General features: G+C 42.8%; 4 protein-coding genes across 8 annotated transcripts; 3 read left to right on the top strand and 1 right to left on the bottom strand.

Annotated features, from left to right (window-relative positions):
• The first annotated feature begins 11 nt into the window (after window positions 1-11).
• LOC118414353 (flavin reductase (NADPH)-like) lies at window positions 12-16,187 on the top strand. Of its 5 annotated transcripts, none has more exons than XM_035818362.1 (8): window positions 12-587; window positions 7,115-7,203; window positions 7,488-7,591; window positions 13,556-13,637; window positions 14,171-14,290; window positions 14,926-15,093; window positions 15,260-15,341; window positions 15,467-16,187. In XM_035818362.1, exons 2-8 carry the CDS (start codon window positions 7,167-7,169, stop codon window positions 15,540-15,542), a joined length of 669 nt encoding a protein of 222 aa, XP_035674255.1. In that variant the 5' UTR covers window positions 12-587; window positions 7,115-7,166; the 3' UTR covers window positions 15,543-16,187. The 5 variants fall into 5 exon arrangements, with proteins under 5 accessions (XP_035674255.1, XP_035674251.1, XP_035674253.1 ...); XM_035818358.1 differs by having other exon boundaries at window positions 13-587; window positions 7,111-7,203; XM_035818360.1 differs by lacking the exon at window positions 12-587 and adding an exon at window positions 4,654-5,210.
• Window positions 508-4,470, top strand: LOC118414333. Its single transcript, XM_035818317.1, has 2 exons — window positions 508-739; window positions 2,997-4,470. The coding sequence occupies exons 1-2, from the start codon at window positions 686-688 to the stop codon at window positions 3,948-3,950; spliced, it is 1,008 nt and encodes a 335-aa protein (XP_035674210.1). The 5' UTR covers window positions 508-685; the 3' UTR covers window positions 3,951-4,470.
• On the bottom strand, window positions 16,039-21,903 carry LOC118414313 (CUB domain-containing protein 2-like). The gene is made up of 11 exons (XM_035818282.1): window positions 21,751-21,903; window positions 20,717-20,845; window positions 20,282-20,413; window positions 20,111-20,146; window positions 19,752-19,877; window positions 18,203-18,331; window positions 17,853-18,074; window positions 17,510-17,699; window positions 17,024-17,205; window positions 16,518-16,650; window positions 16,039-16,149 (listed from the first exon to the last, which is right to left on the bottom strand). Exons 1-10 carry the CDS (start codon window positions 21,800-21,802, stop codon window positions 16,526-16,528), a joined length of 1,323 nt encoding a protein of 440 aa, XP_035674175.1. The 5' UTR covers window positions 21,803-21,903; the 3' UTR covers window positions 16,039-16,149; window positions 16,518-16,525.
• A 1,254-nt stretch (window positions 21,904-23,157) lies between these two features.
• LOC118414339 (thioredoxin-related transmembrane protein 2-like) lies at window positions 23,158-25,381 on the top strand. The gene is made up of 2 exons (XM_035818330.1): window positions 23,158-23,758; window positions 24,271-25,381. The coding sequence occupies exons 1-2, from the start codon at window positions 23,196-23,198 to the stop codon at window positions 24,599-24,601; spliced, it is 894 nt and encodes a 297-aa protein (XP_035674223.1). The 5' UTR covers window positions 23,158-23,195; the 3' UTR covers window positions 24,602-25,381.
• Window positions 25,382-27,938: the final 2,557 nt, after the last annotated feature.

Genomic DNA, 27,938 nt, shown 5'->3' with positions numbered 1-27,938 from the left:
TTATTTGAATTATTAATGATACATACAATCAATACATCTGTTGTTCTTTGTTAAGATTGAAATCGGATCGGGTAAAGGTACGGCCTGAGTCGTGAAACTCCTGTTGATCCTGAAGAAGTCGACAGTGGTCGTTGAAAATCTGATTTGTGTGTAACCTTAAGCTTGTTTTAGAAGAAAGTTTAGCTACCAAGGAGGTTCGAATTCTATGAAACTTCGATCACTACCAATGGTGAGATGAGCTTCCTGGTGACATGGGTGACATATCACAGAGGGTCACAGAGGTTGGAGGCCTAGTTTGTTACTGGAATTGAAATATTGGATTTCCAAAGTTTTTTTACAGGAACAGAAATATCGGTATTAGCAGTCAGCATCTACAGACACAATCATCGTAATTTCCCCTTTTCGGAGTGGTGGCATTGCTTCGCATTGAATCGTTTCCCGATCTTTCCCGTCGAAACTTCGCAAAAAAAAAAACTTTAGTGCGAGACGAAACTTTGGTGCGGGACCACTGGCGGGAAAAAGGGTCAGGCGCTCAACCACTTCCGGGTTGATCCTGTGGAGAGAAACAAAGAACAGTGTCGTTTTGGGTTGGTAATATTTTGATGCTTTGGTGGATCAAGGAGCTTTCATCAACTTCTTGGGTGGATTAAGGACTTTTATCTCTAACCTGATTGTGTTTTTAACAATGGGGGAGGTTGCAAATCTCATTTGTGCCCGTTTCGGCAACATTCCGGCCCGTGTGTTCTTCTTCTTCTTTTCTTCTTTTCTACTGCTCAGCCCCCTTGACGGGGATTAATAGCAGTGCGCATGCTTAGTTAGTTACAGGTGAAAGTAACATACAAACATCGGGAAAATAGAGGTAACACAAAGGAACATAAACAAATGAAACTGTGGGTGCAAATGACAAGACAAGTGAATGTGGTGGGTTAGTGTTATTTACATATGTACAAGGACGTGTAGGGGCGACTCAATGCAGCAGGGCCCTCCCCAGTTCAGTTTTGAACTGGGAGAGAGACCCCGCCTCCGCCACACCAGGCTCAAGTTCATTCCACTCCTGGATGGTACGAGGGAAGAACGAGAGCCTATAAAAGTTGGATTTGCTCGCGATGGCCTGCAGCTTGAAAGCGTGGTTGGTGCGGCGGGAGCATCGAGTCGCCAGGACCAGTTTGGACGCGTGTGGGACGGAAATGTTGTTATGAATGATCTTGTACATAGTTGTAAGCCTGGCATTTTTCCTTCTAGTTTGTAGGGACTGCCAGCCCAGTTGGTTTATAAGTGTAGTGACAGAGCTTGTATACTGGTAATTGTTGGTGACATACCGGGCTGCTCGACGCTGAACCATCTCGACCCGCCTCACCTGATCTTGGGTGTGCGGGTCCCACACACTACAGGCATATTCCAGGTGTGGTCTTACCAGGGCCATGTAGGCCCTCTCCTTTGCCGTCGTGCTGGCAACCCGCAGGCAGCGTCTGAGCATGCCCAGAGTTTTGTTGGCCTTTGATGTTATGGCGTCGACGTGGCTGCCCCATGTGAGGTTGGAGGAGATGGTGACTCCAAGGTATTTGGTGGTACTTACCTTGTTTAGTGGATGGCTGTGAAGGGTGTATGTGTGGGTGATAGGTGTTTTGGACGATGGTATGGTCATAACCTCACACTTAGATGGATTGAACTCCATCAGCCACCTTTGTTCCCAGAGACAGATGTTATCTATGTCTTCCTGTAGCTTGTCGCAATCAGAGCTGTCATGGATAGGCATCTGCAAAATGCAATCATCGGCGAAGAGTCTCACCTTTGCATTTGCAGCGTGTTCTGGGAGATCGTTTATGTATGCTAGGAAGAGGATGGGCCCCAACACTGTACCCTGGGGAACGCCCGAGGTCACTGGCATAGGGTCCGAACGCTCTCCATCAAGCACAACCGTTTGGGACCGGCCCAACAGGAAATTCTGTATCCAGACAAGGGTGTTCCCTCGGACACCGTAGTACTGTAGTTTGTGTAGCAGTCTACGGTGTGGGACTTTATCAAACGCTTTCGCGAAGTCCATAAAAACGAGGTCTGTCTGGATTCCACTATTCCTATTGACAGCCAAGTCATCTGTTAGTGAGAGCAATTGGGTCTCACATGACTTGCCGTGGCTGAAACCGTGCTGGAGGTCATACAAAATGTTGTTATCCTGAAAGTGTGTCATCGTCGTGCTGGCAATAATGTGTTCCATTACTTTGCAGCAAATGGATGTGAGCGAGATTGGACGGTAGTTTTCTGGTTTGGAACGATCACCTTTCTTGTACACAGGGGCTATGTTAGCCTCTTTCCAAGCCTCGGGCACAATGCCGGTGTCCAGGCTTCTCTGGAATATGATCTGAAGGATGGGACTGAGGACTGAGCTGAGTTCCTTCAGGACATGGGCATGAACTTGATCTGGCCCAGAGGCTTTATGGATGTTTAAATTCCCCAACAGTTTGTCAACACCACTCACCTCTATTTGGATGTCCTCCATACAGACATGAGGACTAGGTCCTAGGTCTGGCAGGGGGTCATCTGAGGGCTCATTGGTGAATACAGATTGAAACTGTTGATTGAGTAGGTCAGCTTTAGACTTACTGTCTGACACCAGGGTACCATTGTTCCTAAGATGGGAAACACCAGACCTTTCTGACTTAATGGATTTAAGAAAGCTCCAGAACTTCTTGGTGCCTTGCTTTGCAGAGGAGTTATTGGTGTTATCACTAGTATCTCCTGGTACGGGTATGTCAGTTATAATAGATTCAATGTACTGCCAGTAGCATTCCTTTAACTTTTTCTTGATTTCTTTTTTATACTCGTTCAGCTTGTCTTTTCTCTCAGGTGACTTTTGACCTAGGGTCTTTCTGTAGTATCTGTCCCTCTTCCTCATTAACCGTTTAAGGTCAGGAGTGACATATGGTAAGTGGCGTTTGGCGCCTACCATTTTGGAGGGAACATATTTGTCAACACATTGAGATAATTTGGAAGAAAAAGTGTTGTGCGTGTTGGTTCTTGTGTGCCAAGGCGCCCTGCTCGACTATTGTTTGGCCTTCTACCTGAACTTGAACTGGTTAGGTTGGATCACTGCGGACATCGTGGTCGTCTGTCTGTGGCTGTACGCGCTCATAACATCGTACCGGTACTTCAGACAGAAGTGGATGTCGCCTGGCCTTGCCCGGATCGGTGATGAGCTGCCCTTCGCCTTTATCTCGTGGTTTGTGTACGCCTGTCTGTACGTCCCCAGGGTCGCCATCATTTTCAAATGGGAGATAGCAGACGAACTCACCGACCACGACTGGTTCGGCCCCAACGCACTCAAGACGACTCTAGCATTGTCTGCCCCTTTGTTCCTTCTGCTCCTGTACGGGCATCACGACGCCAAGCCGCACACCAACAGGAAAAACTACGTAGATAGGCTCGCCTTGGGTGTGACCTTCGACATCCTGGACTCTCTAGAGTTACTGGATATCCTGTTTGTGCAGGAATCGCGGGTGATCTTAACCTTTGAGCTGGAGAACGCCATTCTTTCCTTCGCGTGCATCGTCTTCTTCCTCCCCACAGTCGCCCTCTTTGAACTGAGGAAGAACAGGTCGGATGGTGAAGTGGCATCCGTAAATTTCGGAGTGCTCTATTCCCTCCTCTTCATGTTGTTAGTGAACGTTCCCTTCCTTGTCATCAGGATGCTTCTGTGGAATATCTACAACCAAGACGTGTCTGTATTCCTAATTAAGAACGTCATGCTGCTGATCATTGGGTTTAAAGACATTTGGGAAAACGTCGGCCCGCACGGACCCAAGAAGTGCTCGGAGTGTGACGGAACATTCCACCCTGATCACATTGAGCCACACAAGGAGAAGTGCGTGCCAGAAGAAGCCATAGAGCTCCATGATGGACAGACTGAGTCGGAAGCAAGCAAACTACCAGTGGAAGCCCACTCTTCGGTGTGATATCAGCAAATGAATGCTAATGAGTTGTCTCTTAAGATACAGTTTTCCTTTATATAAAGAGGAGCAAGATTTTTGTAATATTTCCGTATTCGAGTAAGATAAAACACCCCGTGTGTCACTTGATTCGACATTGGCTCAAGGCCACACCTAAACTGAATTCATGTTAACCTCTTGCTATGTGGCTGTAGCCTCCTTTTTACTGACAATTTCGTTCACATTGGGATTTTAAAAACGACAACAGGGATGGTTACCTGTACACATCTGTAGTAGAACTACAGCGGAAACTTAGAAAATGTGGGTGTGCTACCTTTTATAGGATTTACTGTACTATATAATGTATTACGTCTTTGTTGCAGTGACTTTTATAATGTGCACTTTTCTCCGGCACAAGAATTTCTTACAATCTGACCAAAGATATGTATAAGTAGTAGTTGTTTTTATGTGTATATGAACGTATTTTTTTATCTACCTGTGATACTGTGATGATTGGTAGTGGGTAGATTTTAAACAAAACGATGTTGAGTCTTCTGTCTTGGTCCGTTTTCATGAATGTACTGGGTATGCAATGGTCTTGATTTTCGTGTGACAGAAAGTATGACCAGGAATATATACATATGTATAGACTGATGAAAATTTATATTTTCTATCCTTTGCCCAATATATGCACAATTGACACCTGAATGCTTTCTCACTGACTAGACTGGTCCACTAGGGTAGGGGTGAAATCCTGGTGTCATTTCAATATTCTGGGTGTAAAATGTCAACCCAAGGAGGTTAAAAATCAAGCTCCTTGGTCAACCTCACGCTTTATTGTACCCAAACAAACGAGATAAATCTAAATCTGAATGGGAGGTAAATTCGCAAGGTTTGCAATGTAGCTAAACGTGCAGTAAGAGTTCGTTTGGTTTTCGACCGCTAGTTGGCATTTCGAAAACCGACACTCCTGCCTTATCCTTGGTAACATCGCAAACGGTCACGTGTATTGCAATGAAAGGTTCATTTAGTGGTTCCTCCCTGCATGTGTCCTAGTTGTAATGACAGTCCGATTTGGATTGAGTCAATTGACTACATTGTCAGCTTGACTCACCGAAACCTTTTGTTTGAGGTCACAGTCCACTTATGTCACAGGGCACAAAGTTCAAGCAGTGACTCAAGTTCCTGATCCCCCAAAACACGTGGAATTGTAGGAACTGTGTGGAACATCACGGGTCATTGGTATTTGCCAGATATCTGCTGATATTTGCAAGGTGCAACTGCAAGGTGAGAGTGATTCTCATCGTTTGTTAATGTCCCAGAAGATGTACAGGTGAGATTTTTCTCACCATTTTTAATCTCTGCAACTCGTTTTACCGTTTTTTTCAAGTCACGTGAGGTCCTATATGTAAGGATGCATTCACGAAAACAAAAACGTGCCACATTTAAGCCGTAAAAACGAGCTAATTGAAATAGATGTACTAAACCAAAGTGATCGATGGATATGATGTGATATTTAGGACATCTTCAAGCATAATTCGGCTCCGACTAGCTGGTTTTTCGTGTTTTAGGTGTCTTTATTGGGCTTTCTGTTTTGTACCGTTTTCATTTTGTCTCTTGCCGTCTTGGCCGCGGGACATAAAGAAAACTACAAAATAGAAAGACCGAAAAAAACGCCGAAGACACGTAAAAAAAGACCGAACCTCCGCTTGGAGAGTAATATTTAGTACATGAATGCATGGCAATCGTGATCACCAGGGTTTTTTTAGGTCACCCTGTACAAGTGTCACGTTGCCGTTCAAGGCGGTATGAATGCCTGACTAAGTTAGAAAGACCATTAGGCTTTTACTTCTGGTTTGTTTGTTTGTTTGTTTATTTTCATACACCTGGGTAGCCTATTCAGTGCTGGTACACTGGTTTTCAATAGGGCCCAGTTTCACATATACATACAAGGAAATAAAAACTTACAGAGAGAAAAGTAGACATATACGTCGGAACATATAAATACAACTGAAACATGAAAGACACAGATAAATCAAAATCATAATCCGATCCAAGGTCAACAGTTTGGGAGGTCAGAGGTCACTACTCAGTACTGAGACTATGTTATGTCTTTCAAAGCTGACTTAAATGAATTTAGGCTTTGAACTTGCTTAATGTAGGCTGGAAGTGAATTAAAGTGTTTAGCACCTCTGTATGAAAATGTACGCTGTCCTGTTGTGGTCTTGAAAAAGGGTTTGTATAGGAGTGATGTCTGTCTGGTTTGGTAATTGTGTAAGTTGTGGTTGTGAGAGAAGATGGATGATAGGTATGTTGGTGCTAGCCCATTGATACACTTGTAAACCATAATGCACACATGATCCCGCCTTCTCCCTGCAAGGTACTGCCAGCTGAGCTTCTCATGAAGGTTGAGGACACTGCTGGCCTGTAGGTTGAGTTGCAGAACTACCCTGGCAGCCCGGTTCTGTAGCACTTGGAGTTGTTGTTGTCTCCCCACTCCGCAGCTATCCCACACGGTGTCACAGTAATCCATAAGGGGTAGTACCATTGCTTTATACAACATGTCAGCTATATTTACAGTGAAACAAGGTCTAAGACGTCTGAGTAAACCTACTCGTTGGGTTACCTTTGAGCAGAGTTTGTCAACATGTTCATTCCACAACAATTTGTCATCAAGAATAAGCCCTAGGTATTTAAATGAAACCACTCTTTCTATTGACTCTAGTCCAATTTTGATTGACACTGGATGTGCTTTCTTAAGCTTACCACTGCTCCCAAAGAGCATCCACTTCGTCTTTGAAGCATTTAGGGTCAAATGGTTTAACTGGAACCATGTAGCTATATGAGAGAGTTCTGAATTCAGAGTGGCTTCAATGTACCTAGTGTCATCACTGGAGCAAAAAATTGCCGTATCATCAGCATAGAGACATACTTCTTGCATAATACGAGGCCCTTGTAATTGTACTGATCAGGACATAGGTCGTCAGACTTGTAAATCTGCAGACATTATTCTGCATTTTGTAAAAGAAGGAAACAGCACAAAAAGTGACAGTTACATTGGTCCATCTGACGAATAAAACTATAAAGAGACCGTTAATATTTAGCTAGTACCCCGTGCTTCTTGCATAATACGAGGCCCTTGTAATTGTACATTCATTTAATTTCCTTTTTTGCCCTTTGAATAAAGGAAGTGATAATATTCCCTACACGAGCTTTGAAAAGGCGACTCTGACCATCTGCACGATGAAATTGGCAGTGTTTGGGGCGACTGGTCCTACAGGTATGTTAAAGATCATGTTTAATATGTAACTTGTGCGTCCACCGAGTTATTGTTCAGTGTACGATTTTATTAGCTTTAAAACTCCAATGTTGCTGTTTTATTTACCAACAATATATTGGATTTGAAATACAGTTGTATACACGAATTAAGATAGAAAAGATTTTTCAGTGCTCAAGAATAGGTGGATTTTTTTTCAAAAACAGGTGAAAAGAACAAAAAACTACATGTATTAGGAATTTCCCTCTCAGATCGCCAGTCACAGTGATTGCTATATTGTCCTGTAGGTGTTGAGGTTGTAAAGCAGGCCCTTGCGCTGGGCCATGATGTCACCGCACTGGTCAGGAACCCGGACAAGATGAAAGATCTGGTCCCTGATAAGGACTTCAAGGTTAGCTTTTTTTTTTCCGTTTTTGACGCTACCAACTTCAATTTGCTGAAGACTTTTGTAGCCTATATAGGAAAGTCGTGTAAAGTGCCTTTCCCAAGGGCACAAGATCGGTGACACGTCGGGGTTTGAACTCAGGACCTTCTGGACCTGATCAAACGTGCTGACGATTGCGCCACGCGGTCCCACGCTTTATCCTGTCTGTTTCCAACTTAGACACATGTGTACGATGTATGTTATACTTGATACATTTTTATATTTCAGCCATACATAGTATGGTGAAATATATTGTATTCGTAATGTTTCTTCTTTCTTTCTTTCTTCTTCTTCTTCTTTCTCCTGTCAAATCTTCAAAGTGATTCATCTCCGCCGTTCCTGGACCGAATGATCTGAAATTTGGCACAGGGGTAGAATGGGCCAATACCTTGATGCTTTTTTCTCAGTTTTTTCATATCTGCCTCTAAAATGATTTTATTGAGATTTTTTGGTCAATTTTAGACCAAAACTGTATATTTTGGCCCCTGTACCCTGGTATTACAACCAAATGAGCTGAAATTTGACAGAGATGTGCCTTGATAATGCCCCCATATAAATTCGATAACACTTTTGGTGTACAGTACAACAAAATGCTTATTTTTGCGATTTTTTGACCAATTTTTGACCAAAAAAGGACACTTTTGGCCCCTGTACCCTGGTATTACAACCAAATGGGCTGAAATTTGACAGAGATGTGCCTTGATAATGCCCCCATATAAATTCAATAACGCTTTTGGTGTACGGTACAACAAAATGCTTATTTTTGCGATTTTTTGACCAATTTTTGACCAAAAAAGGACACTTTTGGCCCCTGTTCCCTGGTATTACAACCAAATGAGCTGAAATTTGACAGAGATGTGCCTTGATAATGCCCCCATATAAATTCGATAACACTTTTGGTGTACAGTACAACAAAATGCTTATTTTTGCGATTTTTTGACCAATTTTTGACCAAAAAAGGACACTTTTGGCCCCTGTTCCCTGGTATTACAACCAAATGAGCTGAAATTTGACAGAAATGTGCCTTGATAATGCCCCCATATAAATTCAATAACACTTTTGGTGTACAGTACAACAAAATGCTTATTTTTGCGATTTTTTGACCAATTTTTGACCAAAAAAGGACACTTTTGGCCCCTGTACCCTGGTATTACAACCAAATGAGCTGAAATTTGACAGAGATGTGCCTTGATAATGCCCCCATATAAATTCAATAACGCTTTTGGTGTACGGTACAACAAAATGCTTATTTTTGCGATTTTTTGACCAATTTTTGACCAAAAAAGGACACTTTTGGCTCCTGTACCTTGGTATTGCAACCGAATGAGCTGAAATTTGACACAGATGTGCCTTGATAATCCCTTCATATAAATTCAATAACACTTTTGGTGTACAGTGCAACAAAATGCTTATTTTTGCGATTTTTGGCCAATTTTTGACCAAAAAAGGCACTTTTGGCTCCTGTACCCTGGTATTACAATTAAATGACCTGAAATTTGGTATAGATAGGCATTAGATACTTGGTAACAAGATTCAAGCAAAATTTTAGACTTAAACAATTTTAAAATGCTTTATATTGGTATCAGTTCTTAGGGGCAAATCTATTATAATTCGCAGCAGTCACTTATAATAACCTTCTCTTCACCCCGTTTAGCGTAATACCTATTTCGCGTCAAACCGTGAAAGGCAACTAAAATCAAAGGCTTTAACGCTACTGAGCTCAACAGGACTTATAACAGGCTAATCCTAAGTTGAATCACTAAGCGATGGCCTCATCGCTGCCCTGTTATATCCGAGCGACTGTTCCCGCCAGGGGGATAGCGGTATAGCCCGCACTCAAGTGCTCTCGCATGTTTAGACTATGGTACAGATAGGCTTTAGATAGTTGGTATCATGTTCTTAGGGGCATATCTATGATGTCGACCGGCCCGAAGGTCGTAATAACTTCTCTTCAGGAGTTTAGCGTAATACTATTTCAGGTCAAACCGTCAAAGGCAACTAAAAACAAGCTTTAACGTTACTGAGTTCAACAGTACTTATAACTTGTTATCCGAAGTTGAAACGCTAGCGATGGTATTTTCGCTGCGCTGTTAGCTCCGTGCGACTGTTGTTGACGGTCTTATAACGGTATATTTTGCACCCCTGTACCCTGGTATGAGTAACATTTGGTACAGATAGGCATAAGATAGTTGGTAAAATGATCGAAGTAAAATTTTTGGCATAAAGTACTGTAAAATGCTTAATTACAGCACTTTTTTTAGGCGAAATTGGTTTTCTTTCGTTCTCCATGCCATGACCTTTCGGACGTTTACCCCACAGAGCCGACATCTGCACCTGCGTCTAGCCGGCAGGAAGAGTTAATTCAATTAATGGTTCAGCCAATCAGCGAAGAGGAAAGCGAAGGCTAATTAATATTCATAAGCGGGACCACACAATACGTTAACTTGAAGACTCAGACCGTACAGACTTCTCGCCAGGATTTTTTCAAAGCGTCGGACAGGGGTCCGGAGGCCGCCGAATGTCCCAGGCGGGGTCCAGGGGCAGGGCCACTGTGGGGGGGGGACCCAGGTGGGCGAAGCCCCCCCCCCCGGAAGCTCTTGCATTTTAGACTATTGAGAAGGCTTCTTTTATTAGTTTATTTAGGGCCATATCTACGATAATCGTAGCAGTCACTTACTTCTCTTCAGCAGTTTGACTTTAAAATATTTCGGGTCAAAGCTTCAAAGACAACTAAAACCTCATAAACAACAAACTTTACTTAGCTCAACAGTATACAAAAATATTGTACGGGTTGCCATCCTTAGTTGAAGCGCTTATTTATAGCGCTAGTATCTTCGCTGCGCCGTTAGCCGCCGTGCGACTTTTGTTGACGGTCTGATATCCCTACGTCGCCGCCTCGCTGATATTCCCACGGACATGTTTCAAGAAAAATACCCAGCAAAAAACGCTGTTCTGCGTCAAATTCTATTCTATAAAACATGTGGGACTCAGTGTTACAGTCTAAATATTTTGTAGAAGCACCGCTGTAGGAAAGAAGGTCCAAGCAATGTAAAACATCACGTAGCATGAAGTTCGCTGTCAACTGGCACACAGCACATGACTGTTTGAAACTCTAAGTCTAATCAACAGCCGTGTTTGATTGATAGCCGGCGGTCCCTTGATGAAGTCGGCAAAAGGTGCGTTAGTTAGAAAATCTGCGTTTAGTTTTGATACGTAATTATAAGTTAGACAGTGGCGAGAATGATTATTTTCTCATCAATATTTCTCTTCAGAATTATTTGAACTTAATTGTACATCTAAACAATTGGCTTACCTGTGCAATGTTTATATGATTAATGATCAGTGTACTGAAATCATGTGTAACGTATGGCTCCTAGTCAATAGATCAGCATTTTCTCTATAGTGACCACCTGTCTATAGTGGCCACATTTCCTAGTGCTGTTGTTGTTTGACATAAACTTTGAACATTTAAATTGTAAGTAACTTTAAACTGCCAGAGTTTCGGCCCAATAAAACACTCTCAGCGCCAGGGTATGAACAGACTGACCAGACAGACGAAAATAAATCCTCGAACAAGGTTCAATCGTATCTTCCGGGTCTGGCAGGAAGTTGTTAAACTAAAATAAGAATAGGCTCGATGGCTGATTGCATACAAAGTAAAACAGTTTAACAGTTTTACAGCTTGAAGAAAACAAACGCTCCTACAGTACCTGCACCTGCTTGATTATTATTAAATCGTATGCCCTACTTGAATAAAAAAAGTTCACTGCAATAATAAATGTACCCACATCACAAGGAGCTTATACTTTTTTAAACTTACACCTAGTTATCGTACTGAAAATTGTTAATGACATTACATGAAGTCATTCAACAATTTTCAGTCATGATGAAAATTTTCTGAATGGAAGGTGTGATTATTGTCATTTTCTGAAAAATAGAAGCAAGCTCTGTTTTTACCTGGAATCAATTCACAATACCAGTCCACTTTGGGGGATAATGTACTGTTAAGAGGATGTTCCATTTTTGCGCAGGGGTGATTTGGAACAGTCCAATGTTGCGTGGGAAGGGGTATGGCTGAAATATGCTGTATTTGCTCTTAAGCAAATGTCGGCCTTTCTAGTAGTGACAGTGTTTATCAGGTACTTTCCAGTACCTTTTGTGTAACATAGCTGAGGCTTTTTTCAACACAGCTTTCATGGATGTTGTCCTAGCCTATCACTGCATCGCTTATCACTTCACCGTTTGTATGTACATGTGTCATGCGTGTTTATGGTAAACGATTATTTAGTTTTACAAGCAATGTAGGAAATGGTTTCAAACTTTGCTGTAAAGATATTTGCTTATTTAATATAGCGAAAAGAGCATTCTATAGTTGATCAATATTTTACTTAGACGGACAAGGAAAGATCCAATTGGATAACTTATTTGAACAGTGACATATACACAGATCAACAAGCTTGATAAGGTTATTTAATCCTATTGTTTGATGCAATAGGGGCATTGGGTTCGCTTGCACACTGTGTCCGCATGGTATTAGGAGGCGGAGCCCAACCCTTTTCCTCCCACCGCCTCTTACCTTACCGGTTACCGTCGCATTATTTGTCTCGTCACGAACATCCAAATGAGCAAACGCCCGAAATCGGGGGTTTTCGGAAAAACCTGTCCAGTCCGGAATGCGGAAAACCCTGTCCAGTCTGAAAAGAGGGTCTGCATGGGGGTATACGTTGTAAGCTACTAAGTACTAGTATACAACAACATTTCTTTATCTTTAATATGGCTAAGCACAGAAATAACATCAACTTGAAGTGTGACACAATGTCATACAAAAATTATAACTTAACAAAAATCATCCATCATTGTTACTTCTGTGCATCATATTAAGGAGCTTTTATCAATATTTGATAAAAGCTCCTTGATCATATAAAAAACTTCTACTCTTTAAGTCTTTGAGACTGAACATGCTATTAGCCTTATGGCATAATTTTACAAATAAAACACATTATTTTAAAAGGATACATAGTTCTATATAGCTCTTAACTTGTACTAGGGTTTGAAAAATGCCATCTCGGCTTTATGGTAGTGCATTGTAAAATATAATGTGTTATATTATAACATTGTGTACTAAAGTCGTGTTGATATTGAAACCTTTCACAGCCATTCTATTAAACCAGGATTTAAACAGACCAGCTCTCAAATTGAGTGCTGCACACTTATCATTTAGAGAAAACCTTTCAAAGCCTGTCTTTGAAATGTATTGCCACTATTTAACAACCCGAAATTGACTGACACTCACTATCCCTTGTTTGATGGACAATGGGTGTAATTCTCTCCCCCTCATGTCCTACCAGATAAGTGTTAATTGGGTACTTTGCATTTGACAGAACTTTCTGTGCATGCATATTGCACCTTTGGGTCACTCATTATGCTGCCGATTCTATATAGTTAGGAAGAAGAACTTTATTGCACGACAACTGTAGAGGATACAGACAGTGTATGGCATCTTGTACATGCAATACATACAGAACAGTTTAACTACATGAGAAAATATGTGTATCAGTGTAAGTGCTGTCTGAAGTACTAGTAATAGTTTTAAGCATTGCCAGGAACCCCTATGCAGACCCTCTTTTCAGACTGGACAGGGTTTTCCGCCCCATTTCCCTGTCTGGACTGGACAGGTTTTTCCGAAAACCCCGATTTAAATTTGACGAAAATACAGTCCCCAACCCGGTTCGGCGTAGTGATCAGTTACCCATTTTACGTCTCGGTGCAGAGAACAGGCATGTTGAGTGTCTTTGCCAAGGGCACAAGATGGGCAGCATGACAGAATTTGAACTTTGAGATCAAACACCCTACAGTTACCCCACATGACCCCACGGATCAATATTTGCCGACAGTGATGTTACAGGCTCATTTTCTGTTCATCTTCCACAGATTGAGAAGATCGACTTCTCCTCTCCCGAGTCGATAGAACCACATCTGCAGGACAAGGATGTTGTCCTCTCCTGTCTGGGAAGTATGTGGATATGTACCCTGGATGTATGTAGATATGTACCCTGGATATATGTAGATGTGTACCATGGAAAAGCAACAGTGGTATATATTCTAGTTTACTGGGAAAAATCGTTTTAGACGTCTTGTAATGATTGAGGGCAAACTAAGATAACGGGGGATCGTCTTAAGTGCCAAACAACAGAGTCTTGCACATGTACAGATATTTGATTTTCAAAGATATAGTTGATCAAAAGAGGGGACAATCGGGTTGTCTTTGTTGTATGTATCTTTGATGTATGTATATTACTTAGCAGTATGTAGTTGCTTCTTTCACACCCCACTTGCCGATGCAGTAACATATGGCAATTGCTGGTTTAATCAGTTAGTGTAAGGTTTGAATACATTATGCTAACTGCCCCGCTGCCCCTCTCGAAGCAGTGCAGTTTTCCAGTTAGCTGAAGAGAGTTTCAGCAGAAGGTTGAGAAAATACGTTGAAGCACCAGACATCTTCCTTGTGTCCATGTTTCTTACATCACGGTTCCTTACCTACTGTAGGTAAGAGCGCACCTTGGTCAGCAGTCACCTTTTACACAGACTCCATGAAGGTGATTGTTTCTGCCATGAGGAAGAACAGCATCAAACGGCTGGTCTGTGTGTCGTCCTGGTACCTCACTGGTAAAAGTTTCATCTTGCTTTGATATTTTGATTTTACAACCCGTAGCACAGCCATATACATTTCCTTCCTCCAAATGACAGGATATGTCGGCAGATGCGTCCACGTTTTTGAGAATGCAGGTTATGGTAAGATGTATTTTCGGATGAAGGCAGGTAGAATAGGTTTCTTATGCTTTAAATGATAGGCAATAAAGGCAAACCGAAGCCTAATCTTCAATGGGCTACATATTTACCTGTTGAGTCACATTCAATCCTCGCTAGGCAATGAGCAAGCGTGTATTGGGTGTGAGTGTTCCTTATATATACCCCTGTCACATTATCCACGATCTTCGGGCCTATCGATGGAAGATCGGCCATATTTATTAAAGATCGACAGAGAGTTGCGCGTGCTTTTCACCTGAAAACAGTCCCCATCACATATAAGCCATACTTTGTACCTTGTACAATTGTTTCACGATAAAGTTATTATTACAAGCGAGGCTCGGGCGATTGCAGCAGAATCGTCGTCCGACATCGATTTTCGCCAAATGTGACAGGGGTATTAACACGTTCATTGGTAACCAAAGGCCCCAACTGCCCAAGTATATTGTCCATATATGCATGCCTTGACATACTTGCCTTTGTCCTTGTTTCAGACGACCCGTCAGACCCACCACCCTTTCTCTTGCGTTGGGTTTTCAAGCCTTTATTTACTGGGCGAATCTTCAAAAATCTGGCGGAAATGGAGCAGTACCTTCATGGGTGCGATGACATCGACTTTACAGCCGTTAAGGCACCGCATCTTCTGACAGGCCCTGTGACCGGTATGATTCAGTTGTTTCCTACTTTTCACTGAGTGTTACACTTCTTTAGAACTATACTGAAGAGGTATCGTCTGGACACTGGGGGGAGGGGGGGGGCACCGAGAGAAGGGCAAGGTTTGGGATGAGACCATTGAAAAGACAATCGTGGCTTTCTTGTATTCCTTAGAAATGGAGTTCCGGACTGAGGAAGGTGAGCAGGTACATGACAGGGAGGGGATGCGAGGGATGTGCCGGGCAGATGTGGCCAGGTATCTTCAAGTTCCATTCCTTTATCCTAATATGTGATATCTGACATATTTACTTTAGTAGATGTGGATTGAGTGATGATACCACAAAAATCCGCACGTGATCCTCACTGACTCCACTTCTCCAGGTTCATGCTGTCAACGATGTCGTCAGAGGAATGGGTGAAGAAATGCGTGGCTGTCATTGCTGTTCCTAAGAAGTAGCGGAGTGTCTATTATCTGATCCGCATCAGGCCGAGTCAGGCAAGGTTATAGCAAGTCGCCTGTCCTCTCAAAGATATGCCAATGACACACCTGTCCGCCTGTAAGGATGGGGATGGACCAGGGATGATTGTGGGGATATGGGGGAAATGGAGGACCAAACATAGCGTAAAATTCTTTATTGATACGTTCATTACCGTGTAGCAAACATGGACTTCCAACGCACAACTCAATTTCAACTCACAATATATGGAGGGTCACAGGGTAAATGGGTTGTATCATTGGCATGTTGACTTCAAAGCACCATTGTAATGGTAATTGTGAAGCATTTCATTTCTATATTGAATATGGAATTCTAATGAAGAATTAAGAAAAAGGAAACTTGTGCAATTATAATACCGTTACTTCTGTATGGAATATTGACTTCTGATATGCATTTAGGCAATCAACTAGTACATGTATCTGATAAAATAGCAGTAAAAGAAACAGATGATCCTACATATCAACTGTTCTATATTCCACCATTTAATACATCACAAATCTCCATCAGACAGGATCAAAGACGCACCAAGTCATGGTCGAATCTGGGTTCACTTTGGAAAGTCCACCTCTGCAAAAGAAAATAAAATCAATGCCTAAAAGAGACGACTGCAAAATATCGGATGATGAATGCAATTTTTCCTTAGCTTTGTTTTTTTATCTATTCTATCCAGGAGCTTTCATCAACTGTTGATGAGAACTCTTTGATTCTATACAATGTGCTCTATGGGGTTTTCAGTTCTGTGAAAACAGCATTTGCGGAAAAATATATGCAAGTGGATGATGGATCTCATAATCCGTGTGGATAGATGTATTGCTCTTTGGCGTTTCATTTCGGTTTTCTTTCGGTCTACAACAGAAATTCCTCCTCGCCCCAAGTTTTGAATGGAATAACTCTTACGACGCTGCGAATGATATTGAAGATATATCTGCCATTACCTGCTTATTCAGGCGCTGTACTGATAGGAGAACTTGAATCCGGAATCCACTGTATGGTCGTCCGTCTTGAAGCGGATCTTTAGTCCGTTAGTGGAGGTGACTGGATCTGGAGCCTTCTCCCCACACCACCGGCCTTTACGGAGAGTGGGCAGTTACGTTTAAAGGAAACAATTCAACATAAAACGTAATCAAACTGTGCTGCGAAGTAGCAACAATAATATACTTCTTTGCATGCACGCTAATTAGAAGCGCTGTAAACATCTAGATGTAGAATATAATCTAAACATGCTCTAAAATTATATCCAATGATTTGCAAAGTGGCCCTTTCTTCTGTGAGTGGCAGCATAAGTTTCGAGGAGAAAACGTCTTGTGTTGCAACAAACCTTACTTGATATATGGTGGAAAGCATTGCGAATTTTTCTACCAGCATATCATGAGACATAGACTAGTTTGAGACTGTTAAAGATCTGTTCAAATCAAAGAATAGTGCAGTTCCGTGCACTAACCGAGGCGAGTCGGACCGTCGAAGATCTCCACGAAGTCGTAGATACAGCCTGAGTACTGCCCCAGCTCGTGTTCCTCCACGTGCTCCAGGGTGAACTCTGCGAAGGTGAGTGTGACGCTGGTCCCTTCACGGGGAGGCAGGGTCCATATACAGTCCACGTTGTTGTCGTAGTGCGCCGGGAAGCTGGAGATGTGGACACAGAAAGGTTAGCATATCTGGGTATTAAATAAAAGAATGGCAAGTGCAGGGCAATAGTTGGGGGCATCTTTTAGTAGGCCTTGCAGTCATTGGTCGAATCCCGGCTTCTCATGCTTTCTAATCAGACTTTGGCATTGACTGATCATTTCCCAGTCACCAATTTAGCGTCCAAATTTGGCTCCAACAAGGTAGTCTGTCTGAGACTACCATTTTGTGAGGTGGCACTACTATGGGACATTTTCTAAATGCTGCCCAAAAATTCTCTCTCTCTTCTTTTGTTGTCACCTACCCGGGAGACTGGACCTCGCCGCTGGTCCCCGTCAGTTCTCCTCCACACGCCTGTGTCCCGGGCGCGCCGCCCTCCACTGTGTAGTAGAAATAGAACCCGCGACTGTTGATGCTGGAGTCCGACACAAACTGGATGGTAATGTCTGTATGAGAGGTGACGTTTGCAGGGGGATCTGTACCGCAGTGCTGGCCTGAGGAGGGAAACAAGAACGAGTTCTCAAGATTCATGTACGAAATGTGCATTGTGCAAAGGACAAGTGAAAGTTCATTGTATGTATTACAAATAAAAGATAGAAATGTACAATGCAATGGGAACTTTTCTAAAGCTACTTTTAACAGCCTACCGGTGTCTGTTCCGTCCAATGCAGTGACTTGGACATAGTCAAACGGACAGGTGGAGAACAGGCTACCGCTGGCCTCCAGAGAGAAGTCGCCGAAGCTGACCGAGGCAAGGCCTCCACGCGGCTGGATGAGCCATTTGCAGTCCTGGTTGTCAGGGTAACCGACAGGATAGTTGGGCGACTCCACTCGTCCCTGGGCGTCCTTCAATGTACCGCCGCACCCACCTGGACAACGATGGGAAATACAAACATAAAGTGAAGATGCTTATCGCATCTAAAATGTATCTTCAAATGACTAACGCGAGAATGATGTTTGACTTCAATCAATGTTACGATGAGACTGTCCAACATACCGCCCTCGCAGTACACCCAATTGTCTTCAAACACAGGCGTCATGGAGCACCAGGGGAAGTCGCCTGTGCCGTCCAGGGTACACGAGTCGTACGTCTGGTTGTTGTACTCGAACGGGAAGACGCAGTCCCCTGGGAGGAGAACAACAGCCAGTGTCAGTTCGTCGCTCCGATACGTCAGAGGATGTGACGAGGATGTGAGGGCCCCAAGGGGGGGGGGGGGGGTCCCGACAACGCTCTACGCTAAATTCTGATGGCCGGCTACGTATTACGCTGAATTCAGGACGCCTCTCTACGCTCTACGCTAAATTCGAAAGCTTCCCCACACATTATGCAGAATTCATCACCGAGCGACTGAGCATTTGTGTCAAAGATGGTATTTATGATACATAGAAGTGACAAAAGTTGAATTAAAAGTATTAATGGTAACCGGCGGCAGAGGCAGCGGCAGCAAATTTCCAACGCGGGGGCGCCATTGCTGACCGAATTTTTATCATCATGAGCGCCGAAGGCGCGACAATCCTAGGGGGTTCCGGGGCATGGTCCCCGGAAAAATTTTGAAATCTTGACCCTCTGAAACGTTAATTAATGCATTTGAGGGGCAACTTTTTCTCACAGACTAGGCAATACTTAATGCCACCATAACAGTTACTCAATTAAAAATAAGCAACTGGATATGATTTTGCAGGAGGAACTGTTTTTGGCATGTCTAACCTTCATCAACGAATCTGTAATGCCATTTCTATTGAAAATACAGTTTAAGTTTTTGAGGGCGACGACCCAACATATTTTCACCATGTCGCCGTGAGCGCAGATGGTGCGGGGCGTCGCAAAGGAGGTCCACGGAAATTTTAAAATCTCGACCCTCTGAAACGCAATTTCCTGCATTTTGACGGGACTTAGGGCAACGGTTAGGGTAGGTTTGATTATACGCTATACGTACAATGCATCCATTACGTTTTACGGTAAATTCCGGGGAGCTACAACGCATTTAATACGTACAATTAAAAGAGTCAATTACGCTCTACGCAAAATGCACTGACTACGTTCTACGTTGAATTAAGCGATCCGTCTACGCTCTACGTAAAATTAAAACGGCCGATTGCGCTCTACGCAAAAGGGCATTAGGGCCCCCTTAGAACTGCAGTCAGACTGTAGCAGTAACACCTCTACGCAAGGACAACCTTGCCAATGTGGACTCTTTTACTACTTTTTTGTTCTTGCTGATCAACGTGTTGTTGTTGATGTCCTTGTTTAACGTCTATCATTCCGCTAGACATGATCACTTCTTTACTTACTTACTTACCAGCGCGATTTTGTTTATTTTGATACAATTATTTGATAATCCCCATCGCGTGTGGATGGCGTACCAATATACCAGAACAGACTCGGCCTCACGATACTATATCTCAAGGTTTGTACCTTTCGAAAATATTACTATTTAATGGAAGTTTTTATTTTGGAGACAACTACAACTCGTGACCGCTTGAAACACATAGCTTTAAGCTAAGGAGGAACCTTACTCTTTGTAAGGATTGATAGATCCACCCACCTTCGGTACACCAGGCCCAGTCGCCGTCATACACATGGTCCAGGGAACACCAGGGGTCGCTGCTGTCCATCACGGTGCAGGTGGTGTAGGTCACACCATTGTACACAAACGGAAAGTGGCATCCAGCTATCAGGATAAACAGTGCACACAATTAAACCAATATTTTCTGTAACCGACCACTAATGTTTTGATGATTAAACCAATAATCACATCTTAATAATAAAAAAATAACGAAGAAAATTGAAAGTCAATTTACAATATATCCCCTGTAATTGAGAACACTACCAACATGCTGCTGACATGACTGAAGGGAGATGAATTCAGTTTGCTGTGTTTGTTGATGTAAATGCTATACAAACCTGGTTTGTCAACTTCTGTGTCCACGCTGAGCACCGCTGGAACAAACAAACAAAACAACAAGAGAATGAGTCAACATTTATGGCGGCTATTGTAAGGCAATTTGAAGTGTACACAGTTTTTACGAACTTTATAAGCCACGCTTAAGCTGCACCTGCAGTACCGAGACTGACCTGCGCCGTCGCTGCAGTACACGTGGTCCGACCCGTACTGTGGATCGATGGAGCACCAGGGGCGGTCGTCGTCATACATGGTGCAGGTCGTGAACGTCATCCCGTGATACGTGAACGGGAACGAGCAGTAGCCTGACGAAACAAGACGTACACTTAACACATCTGGGACTCGGTGATGGCGAGGCTTATTTGATTGAATATATATCCAGTGCACTGGTGCACATTTCTTTTTGCTATCCTACTCTATTCTCTATCTCACTTAAGATTTTTCAACAGGGCTTTTTGATTGAGTAAGGTAAAGACTTCTTGGCAGAAAACTGCACCTGAACAAGACTAGACTATTGGAATATACCTCGTCTGCTATGAATGTCAGGCAAAGTGAACCCCCTTTGAACTTTTCTAAAGCCTCCCTGATGAACATCTACTGATACTTACGTTCGTCGCAGTTGATGTAGTTCCCTACGTACACGGCGTCTGTGGAGCACCACGCCACATCGGAGTCAACAGACGTGCAGCTGTTGAAGACGCCGCCATGATACGTGAACGGGAAGACGCAACTCTGTCCTGGGGAAACGCAAGTATCAATTGCACATCATTAAATAGGCAGATCTGAAGGTCAACAGTCTTTCAGAGAGAGAATCGTTAACCTGTAACCCCCCCCCCCTCATATATACAAAATGCCATAAAAGCTGGGCGTCAATGTTCGTCCCTAAACTTCCATGGACATCGCATCGTGGCGACTAAGGCGTAGGTCGCAATTGCACAGGTGCCCGTCAGGGATGTAGCCTCGGTGTTCCTTACGGGTAGGTCACGGCGTCTATTTGTTACCGTGTCCCGGGTTCATTTTAAGTCCGTCTTAAATTCAACCAGTTGACCGACCAGGCCCCAAAATACTCCGAGAGCCGAAAAGTGTCCCAAAGGGTGTCACGCCCGAAAGTGCCAATAAATGCCCGTGAAATGCCCGGCAGGGCCCCCTTTTCCAATTGGGACCTAAGCCTAACAGAGACGATTACATTGCTCAGCAGATACCATATGCGAGTGATATTCAGGGCAAAAGCTTTTCACATTTTTCCAACTTAACCCACCAACCCCTCCTCCCTTAAGATTTTGCTCACCGGGATAATAACTGAAATATTACGAGATTGCCTTGGTAACCTCAACAAGTACATAACGTTATCTACCCTTTTGCAAAGTTGAATAAAACACAAACACATATAGGATGAAACTCTGTCGTCAACAACAAGCTTTTCGCTAATCAAGACGTTCCACAAGGATATATTTGTACCAGTTACTAGAAACAATGGAAAAATGTCGTGTCTTCTTTAAAGTGTAAGATTCATCAAAACTATTCTCAACCAGCACATTTTCTAGCAGATACTCCTAAGTGCTAAACTAGGTTGACGTCTGCTATATCAGACGACATGCAAAATAAGTAACTTGGTACCTTAGAATTTACCGAAGTTACACACCTTGAGCCGCTGCCACAAGGGCAAACACGGCGAGAAGTGTCCGGCACACCATGGTCCTAACTTTGCGGGTCTCTTCCGTCCAGCCAGCCGCGGGAGCGAAGATGCAGCTCAGGCGAACCGCTGGCCACAATATATAGCTAATCGTGAGGTCAGCCTCAAGGACATGACCTCATTTCTGACGTAAGGGATATTATTACGATGATACTAGTACATTGCCGAATCGAAGCATCAGGCCACACCAATGTGATTCATCGGATCTCATCATTTTATCCTAAAGAAAAGTAAAAGACCATCGGGCAGAGCAAACCAATGGGCAGGGAGGCACGGTTATACTATATAGGTCTACAAAATCCTGTATTCTGAGAAAAGTTCAAAAGTAATTTTACTTTCATGCCACTCGATAGATTCCGACGTTTAAGTCTTAACGTTTTTGCTATTTTTCTAATACGTGATTTTACGTCGATCATAGATACAGGCAAATTTGCTAAACGACCCTTCTTCGTCCGATTTTGGAAAAGTGAACTTGGATAACTTGAAATGAACCACAACGAATCACTCAGTCCATGGCATCAGTAAGATTAATGTATATTTGGGGAATACTACTAGTAGTTTTGAAATAGTAAAGCGTAAATACAATGACCCTAGGACAAACATTGATGACAAGTGTGGGGCAAATCTTCAGCCAGTTCTAGAGGGCGTGGAAGAACTGCAGATGTTATTATGACTGCAGAGGGTAGTTCCTGTGTTCATAACCGACTGAGTATATTTGCCTACCGTTCTTGTATCTCGTGAATGTTATATGTAATGCTATATTTATATGAACCTTCCGTTGCTTTTTTAGATAAGAACTGTTCTGTTACTGTATTGTATTGTATTAAAGGTCATAGATTGTATAAAAAGTCACATGCTTGGTAAATCTAATACAATAGATACTGGCTTTGTCAAATTTGTTTTAGTTTTGCAGTCATGAAGACGGGTGGATTTCTTCTAAATGTATTTTTTTCCTTTATAATAACGACTCAGAAACTGTAGCGTAGCATAGCGTGTATACATATGCATATGTCACTATCTTTTACTTGGTTATCTATCGTTGTAAAAGTTTGCAACATTATGATTTTCAACCCCTTATGTCAACTTATAAGTACAAGAATTTGGCAACTGGGGATAAGATGCTGCCCGTGGACCAAGGGGGAACGCTGGAAGATCCACCTGATACGTGGCTGGCGTATACATGTAAAGTTTGGTTGTAAAAGTTTGCAACATCATGATTTTCAACCCCTTATGTCAAGAACTTGGCAACTGGGGATAAGATGCTGCTGGTGGACCAAGGAGGAACGCTGAAAGATCCACCTGATATGTGGCTGACCTGCATTACACATACGCATACTCACATATGATCGATGTATCAGGTTTTAGTTCAAAGGTCACGACCTGCGACAACCGTCATGGCGGCGTACATGGGGAAAATGGAGGGCGTGATCCAAATCGTTCGTGAAGCCATAAAGCAAGTCTTTATCCCTTACAATCTCACTAATATCCTGCTAGGCGTGTCGTTCCTGGTGATTAAGACTGTTCCACCTATCTGCACCGGGCTGTTCGCTGCCCGGGACGATCTGGGCCCGTGCTCGCTGGACTGGCGAGAGCAGGAGATCCTGATGTTCTTGCTGCTCGCTATTTTTGCCAAGACCCGCCGTGCGACTAGCATGCACCAGTACGCCAGTACAAGCTATCTGTTCTCCAAGGCGGCCAATTTTATATTATTTATGCGTGTAGATCCGCGGCTTGGCGCTATCTTCGCCATTCTGTGTCTGGTGCTTTTCTTGGTCTTCCCCAAACCGGCATATTCTGGGGAGGATACGATCAAGTTCTACTCACCAGATAGTCTGGAGGAAACACTCGCCTTGGCCAAGGGGAAGCGGCACGCCACCTACCTGCTGATGGAGTACTACACCGCATGGTCCCCAGACTGCCAGAGTCTGGCGCCAGTCTTTGCAGATATCTCCAACAGGTGCGTATGTGGTTTTAGATTCACCACTTGCATCGAAACATTACGCTTCATGAGTTCTGGATATCGGATGCGTTTACCATCTCAGCCCATGGCAGGTCAGAACAACTTGGCCCACCACCATGGTCAACTACGCCCAACCCCAACCTATCTTTAACTGACTAACCCTTACCTTAACCCAAACCCTAACCCTAACCCTAACCCTTTAGTTAACCCTAACCTGGCTGAGTTGACTGGACTGAGTTGTCCTGATCCCGACAGTTTCCAGCAAACACACAAGAGAGGCGAGTGGAAACAGTCCCCTGGCTCCCAGGATTTGAACCCAACACCTAACCACTTAGTCAAAAGGTCCAGATCAGTTGGATCTGTCAGTTTGTGGTGCTCGAAGCCCACTGTTGCACTCACAGTGTCACACTATTGCAGATGTATTATTCTTCAAACATAGGGTAGTGAATTTTTTATCATACCCAAATGTATCATTTATGTCTTGCAAACAAATTATATGTTTTTTTCAGGTTTAACACAAAGAGCCTGCAGTTTGGAAAGCTGGACTTGGGCAGGTATCCAGCCATGGGCAACAAGTACAAGATCGACACTGGTGGCATGAGTAAGGAGCTGCCCACTCTGGTCTTGTATGAAAATGGCCGGGAGAAGATGCGGCGACCTGGACACGACGTGAAAGGCAAGGTGGTGAAGTATTCCTTCTCTGCCAACGACATTGTGCGCGATTTCGACCTTCGAGACATCTATGATCGGTCCAAGGCAAAGGTCAAGGAAGCAAAGGTGGAGAAGACTGTGGATGGGATAGAGGAAGTTACGGACACAACCAAGGACAAAACAGAGTGAACAACGTCATGAATACAGTCAAGAGACACTGGGTTATTAGGAAATACTAGGTGCACATTACACTTCTGTGCACCTGAAATTGACGCTGTGTGTGCTCCGGTGCAACTAGATGTTTGTGTAGGTTTATGTATCAGTATGGAAATGCAAAACTAACAGTCCTTTATTTAAGTGTCAGAAAAATGATTAAACCTTTGTTGTATTTCTTGTTTGACATTTTGAAATCATCTATAGAATTTGACTTCATTACAAATTTTCAAAGCTCAGGACTATGATTAGGTTTTGCTGACATTCTACTTTATTTTATGTTGTATATTCAAATTGTTTTTGTAATGCACCTAAATTTTTAGGTTAGGGACACAAATGCCAATTCCCAAAAATGATCTTCTAGCTCTAGTATACTAGTATAGTTGGCTGTTTAAATGTCTCCAAACTTGATTTAGGGACAGTGAGGACTTGTTACCTTTGCTGAATGGAGCTATGTTAGTTAAACTTTTGCCTTATATGTTCAGTACTGCTTAGTGTTCATTATCAAGATAACTTAGCCAAATCAACTACATGTAGTAGACTAGTTCCAGAACTGTGTCAGGTTTTAGTATTGAGTTACTTGTTACAATGATCTATGTGTACCTATGCTGCTAGTCTGCAGAGCAGTGTTGTCAGTACATTATGATAATCTTTACTGCGTGTTCATGCCCAGAGGCTAAATCACACAGAGAACCACATGTGGTCAAAAGGTTGAAAAGGAAACTTACAGCTAATACAGCTACTATTAATATAAGCAAGATGAAAATAATGAACCAGAACACTATGTATTTCTATGAAACACCAGGCACTATCTTTAATTGCTTCTCCTCTCTTTTTAAAACACAAGGAGTTATGATCATTCATGCATAACTGCTTTGAAACTACATCACAATTCTACATTGTGCATTGTAACCTTTGTGGAAATGCACATGCAGTGTACCAGGAATGCTGTAGAGGTGTGGAGCCATCCATAGTATACTGAATGTTGTTGATTGTTGTCAGCCAGGCTTAGGTAATATGTTTAAAATCACATCCCCTTTGGTTTCATCAGAATAAATTTGAGCATCTATTTTGATTACTGTAAATGAATTTAAGTTTGCAGGGATTTGATTTTGGAGCAGCGGGAAAATAGAGTGTTCGCAGTGGTTTTGAGTTTGCGGTAGCACCATATAACGCTACTTCACCTTTACCTGCGAGGTATTCCTCGATTGTGAAAATTATTTTTAGGGATATCAAGTCGATGGACAGTGGTTTCAAATTGTGATATACAATGTGTATTTTAAAAATATTTTGGTTTGAAACCACCATGGGAAACTTGATATCGTCAAAACCCCCGTTTTTGTAAAACAACTGATATAGGTTACCACACGGATAAAGGTGATCTAGCATTACTTTAGTTAACATACTGTAAATTAAAAATGTTCTTGGTGGTTTTCAGTTTTGGGGTGATGTGGTCACTGTCAAAACTTCGTCGAACATTTCTGCATTTACAGTAGACCCTGTGGCAGTGCCTGATGCCGTCCTTGAAGCAATTTTACCCCTGGGAAATCATTACAGATTTGTAATGTTTTGAATTTGTCAGCAGCAAAAATGGGTGCCGTGTTGTGCCCCAATCCTAACCAATCACAGCATTCAGCCTGGGTACTTGACTCATCCAACCAAGGAGATTTTGATCCAACCAATCAGTCACGCTCCTAACACACATTTCTCCTAACTGCTAAAATTCTGTTCTGCTTGACCCTCGGCTAACCCTATGATCAGGCCAAATGAAATTAATTTGGTATATAACGTGAGATACAGACGGATATTTTACTACTCTTTCATCTGTATATGCTTCATATATATATGTATATACAGGTCTCTAGTTCTATTCAATTCAGTAGAGAGATCAAGACAGATTCTTTTCTCCGTTTTCATGCTGCACACAGCATGAGATGGGTGCAGAATGCAGATGTTATTAGGTGCAGGGTGTTTGAGGCGCCAATTTGTATGGTATGTAGGTTGCAAAATGTTCTGTATACAACCTTCTGCCACCATTTGCCCAGTTGCCAATACAATAAGCCGACCAACAAAGGTTGGACTAACAGTACTGTAAGGTAAGGAATGGCCCAAGGCAAGTAAATAGCAGGTCCAAAACGTATCACGTATGTTGGTATGCGTGTTTGTACTAGTACAAACTCGCTTAGATGAAGTGGCTGTAATAATTCCTTCTCTACTAGGTAGCACTACATGTTGGAACAGCAGGCATATGCAGTGATGTAAGTGCAATACATACATGTATGTAAGAAGATACGGGGCTCTGCATTTGATAGGAGAATAAACCAATTTTTGTTTGACTTCTAGATCTACTTTGTTGAATTGTCCTTATAGTTTCATCCTAACAGCTATCAAATACAAGCTGTGGGCATCGATCTGTGGAAGGGTTATCATTGTATTAGTCTCGTGATTCTAACTGAAAGATGACAGAGAATTCAAATGCGTTCTTAACAGGTCTATATTTGCCTTCCTTCAAAGTTTAAATGCGGAGGTACGGAGGTTGAATGCATTGTTTGTTGGTACTACATGGACGACTGGTGTCTTACGGGAGGCCGCCCACCACATCGCCGCTGCCTTCCCCGCTGCCACTGCCAGTCGGGTCTGAAGAACGCGGTGTACAAAATGCTGCATTTGCTACATGACACGTATTCATAAAGGCGCAGCTACCGTATATTCGTACGATTTACGGCCTGGCCATCATGTAACCGACCATCGACAAGGTTATTCGACAGTTTTTTTTCTGCCTAATTTTACACAGCAACGCCAAGATTGTCCCATCAGAACGCCCTCAATTTACTGTTATAACCTAGCCTGAGTGCCATCCACCGTAGTGAACGCTGTTTCATCCTTTCGCCAGCAAAAGATTGAGCCAACGGTCACTACGGAGGATGGTTCTCATGATGAGGGTAGTTGTAACCCTGCCGTACGGTACATGTGATAATGACGGGGACTGGACTTTGAGAAGTACATTACATACAACAATCTGTAGGTAATTGATATCTCTATCCGTTGGCGGTTTTAGGCCACAGTCAGTTGGAAATAAGCTATTACCAATGTCCTATCCCTGACCATATATTATCGAGGTATACCCAGCTGAAGCGGAAACCACGGTCCACTCTGTCGGCGTCCGTATGAAACCTGATGGTGACATCCTCATTGTAGTACGTCACCGTAGGAGGAGCGTTTTCACCACAGAAACGTCATTTGATATAAAAAGACGGTCAAAATGCACAGAAAGACGATAGAAAACATGGGACGGAACGGAAAGGTTTTCAGG

This window comes from Branchiostoma floridae, chromosome 4, assembly GCF_000003815.2.
Source record: "Branchiostoma floridae strain S238N-H82 chromosome 4, Bfl_VNyyK, whole genome shotgun sequence".
Lineage (NCBI taxonomy): Eukaryota > Metazoa > Chordata > Leptocardii > Amphioxiformes > Branchiostomatidae > Branchiostoma > Branchiostoma floridae.
The sequence above is the reverse complement of the archived record's forward strand: the minus strand, read 5'-3'. Positions and strand labels throughout refer to the sequence as shown.

Bases quoted from the DNA above. Each gene is read 5' to 3' on its own strand.
- LOC118414333 (XM_035818317.1), top strand. From the start codon at position 686: ATGGGGGAGGTTGCAAATCTCATTTGTGCCCGTTTCGGCAACATTCCG. The intron at 740-2,996 runs GTGTTCTTCTTC...TTGGAAGAAAAA, and splicing joins TCGGCAACATTCCGGCCCGT to GTGTTGTGCGTGTTGGTTCT.
- LOC118414353 (XM_035818362.1), top strand. From the start codon at position 7,167: ATGAAATTGGCAGTGTTTGGGGCGACTGGTCCTACAG. The intron at 13,638-14,170 runs GTATGTGGATAT...TACCTACTGTAG, and splicing joins TGTCCTCTCCTGTCTGGGAA to GTAAGAGCGCACCTTGGTCA. The intron at 15,342-15,466 runs GTATCTTCAAGT...CCACTTCTCCAG, and splicing joins TGCCGGGCAGATGTGGCCAG to GTTCATGCTGTCAACGATGT.
- LOC118414313 (XM_035818282.1), bottom strand. From the start codon at position 21,802: ATGGTGTGCCGGACACTTCTCGCCGTGTTTGCCCTTGTGGCAGCGGCT. The intron at 20,846-21,750 runs GTGTGTAACTTC...GCGTTTCCCCAG, and splicing joins CCTTGTGGCAGCGGCTCAAG to GACAGAGTTGCGTCTTCCCG. The intron at 20,414-20,716 runs GTAAGTATCAGT...TTGTTTCGTCAG, and splicing joins CTACATCAACTGCGACGAAC to GCTACTGCTCGTTCCCGTTC.
- LOC118414339 (XM_035818330.1), top strand. From the start codon at position 23,196: ATGGCGGCGTACATGGGGAAAATGGAGGGCGTGATCCAAATCGTTCGT. The intron at 23,759-24,270 runs GTGCGTATGTGG...TGTTTTTTTCAG, and splicing joins TTTGCAGATATCTCCAACAG to GTTTAACACAAAGAGCCTGC.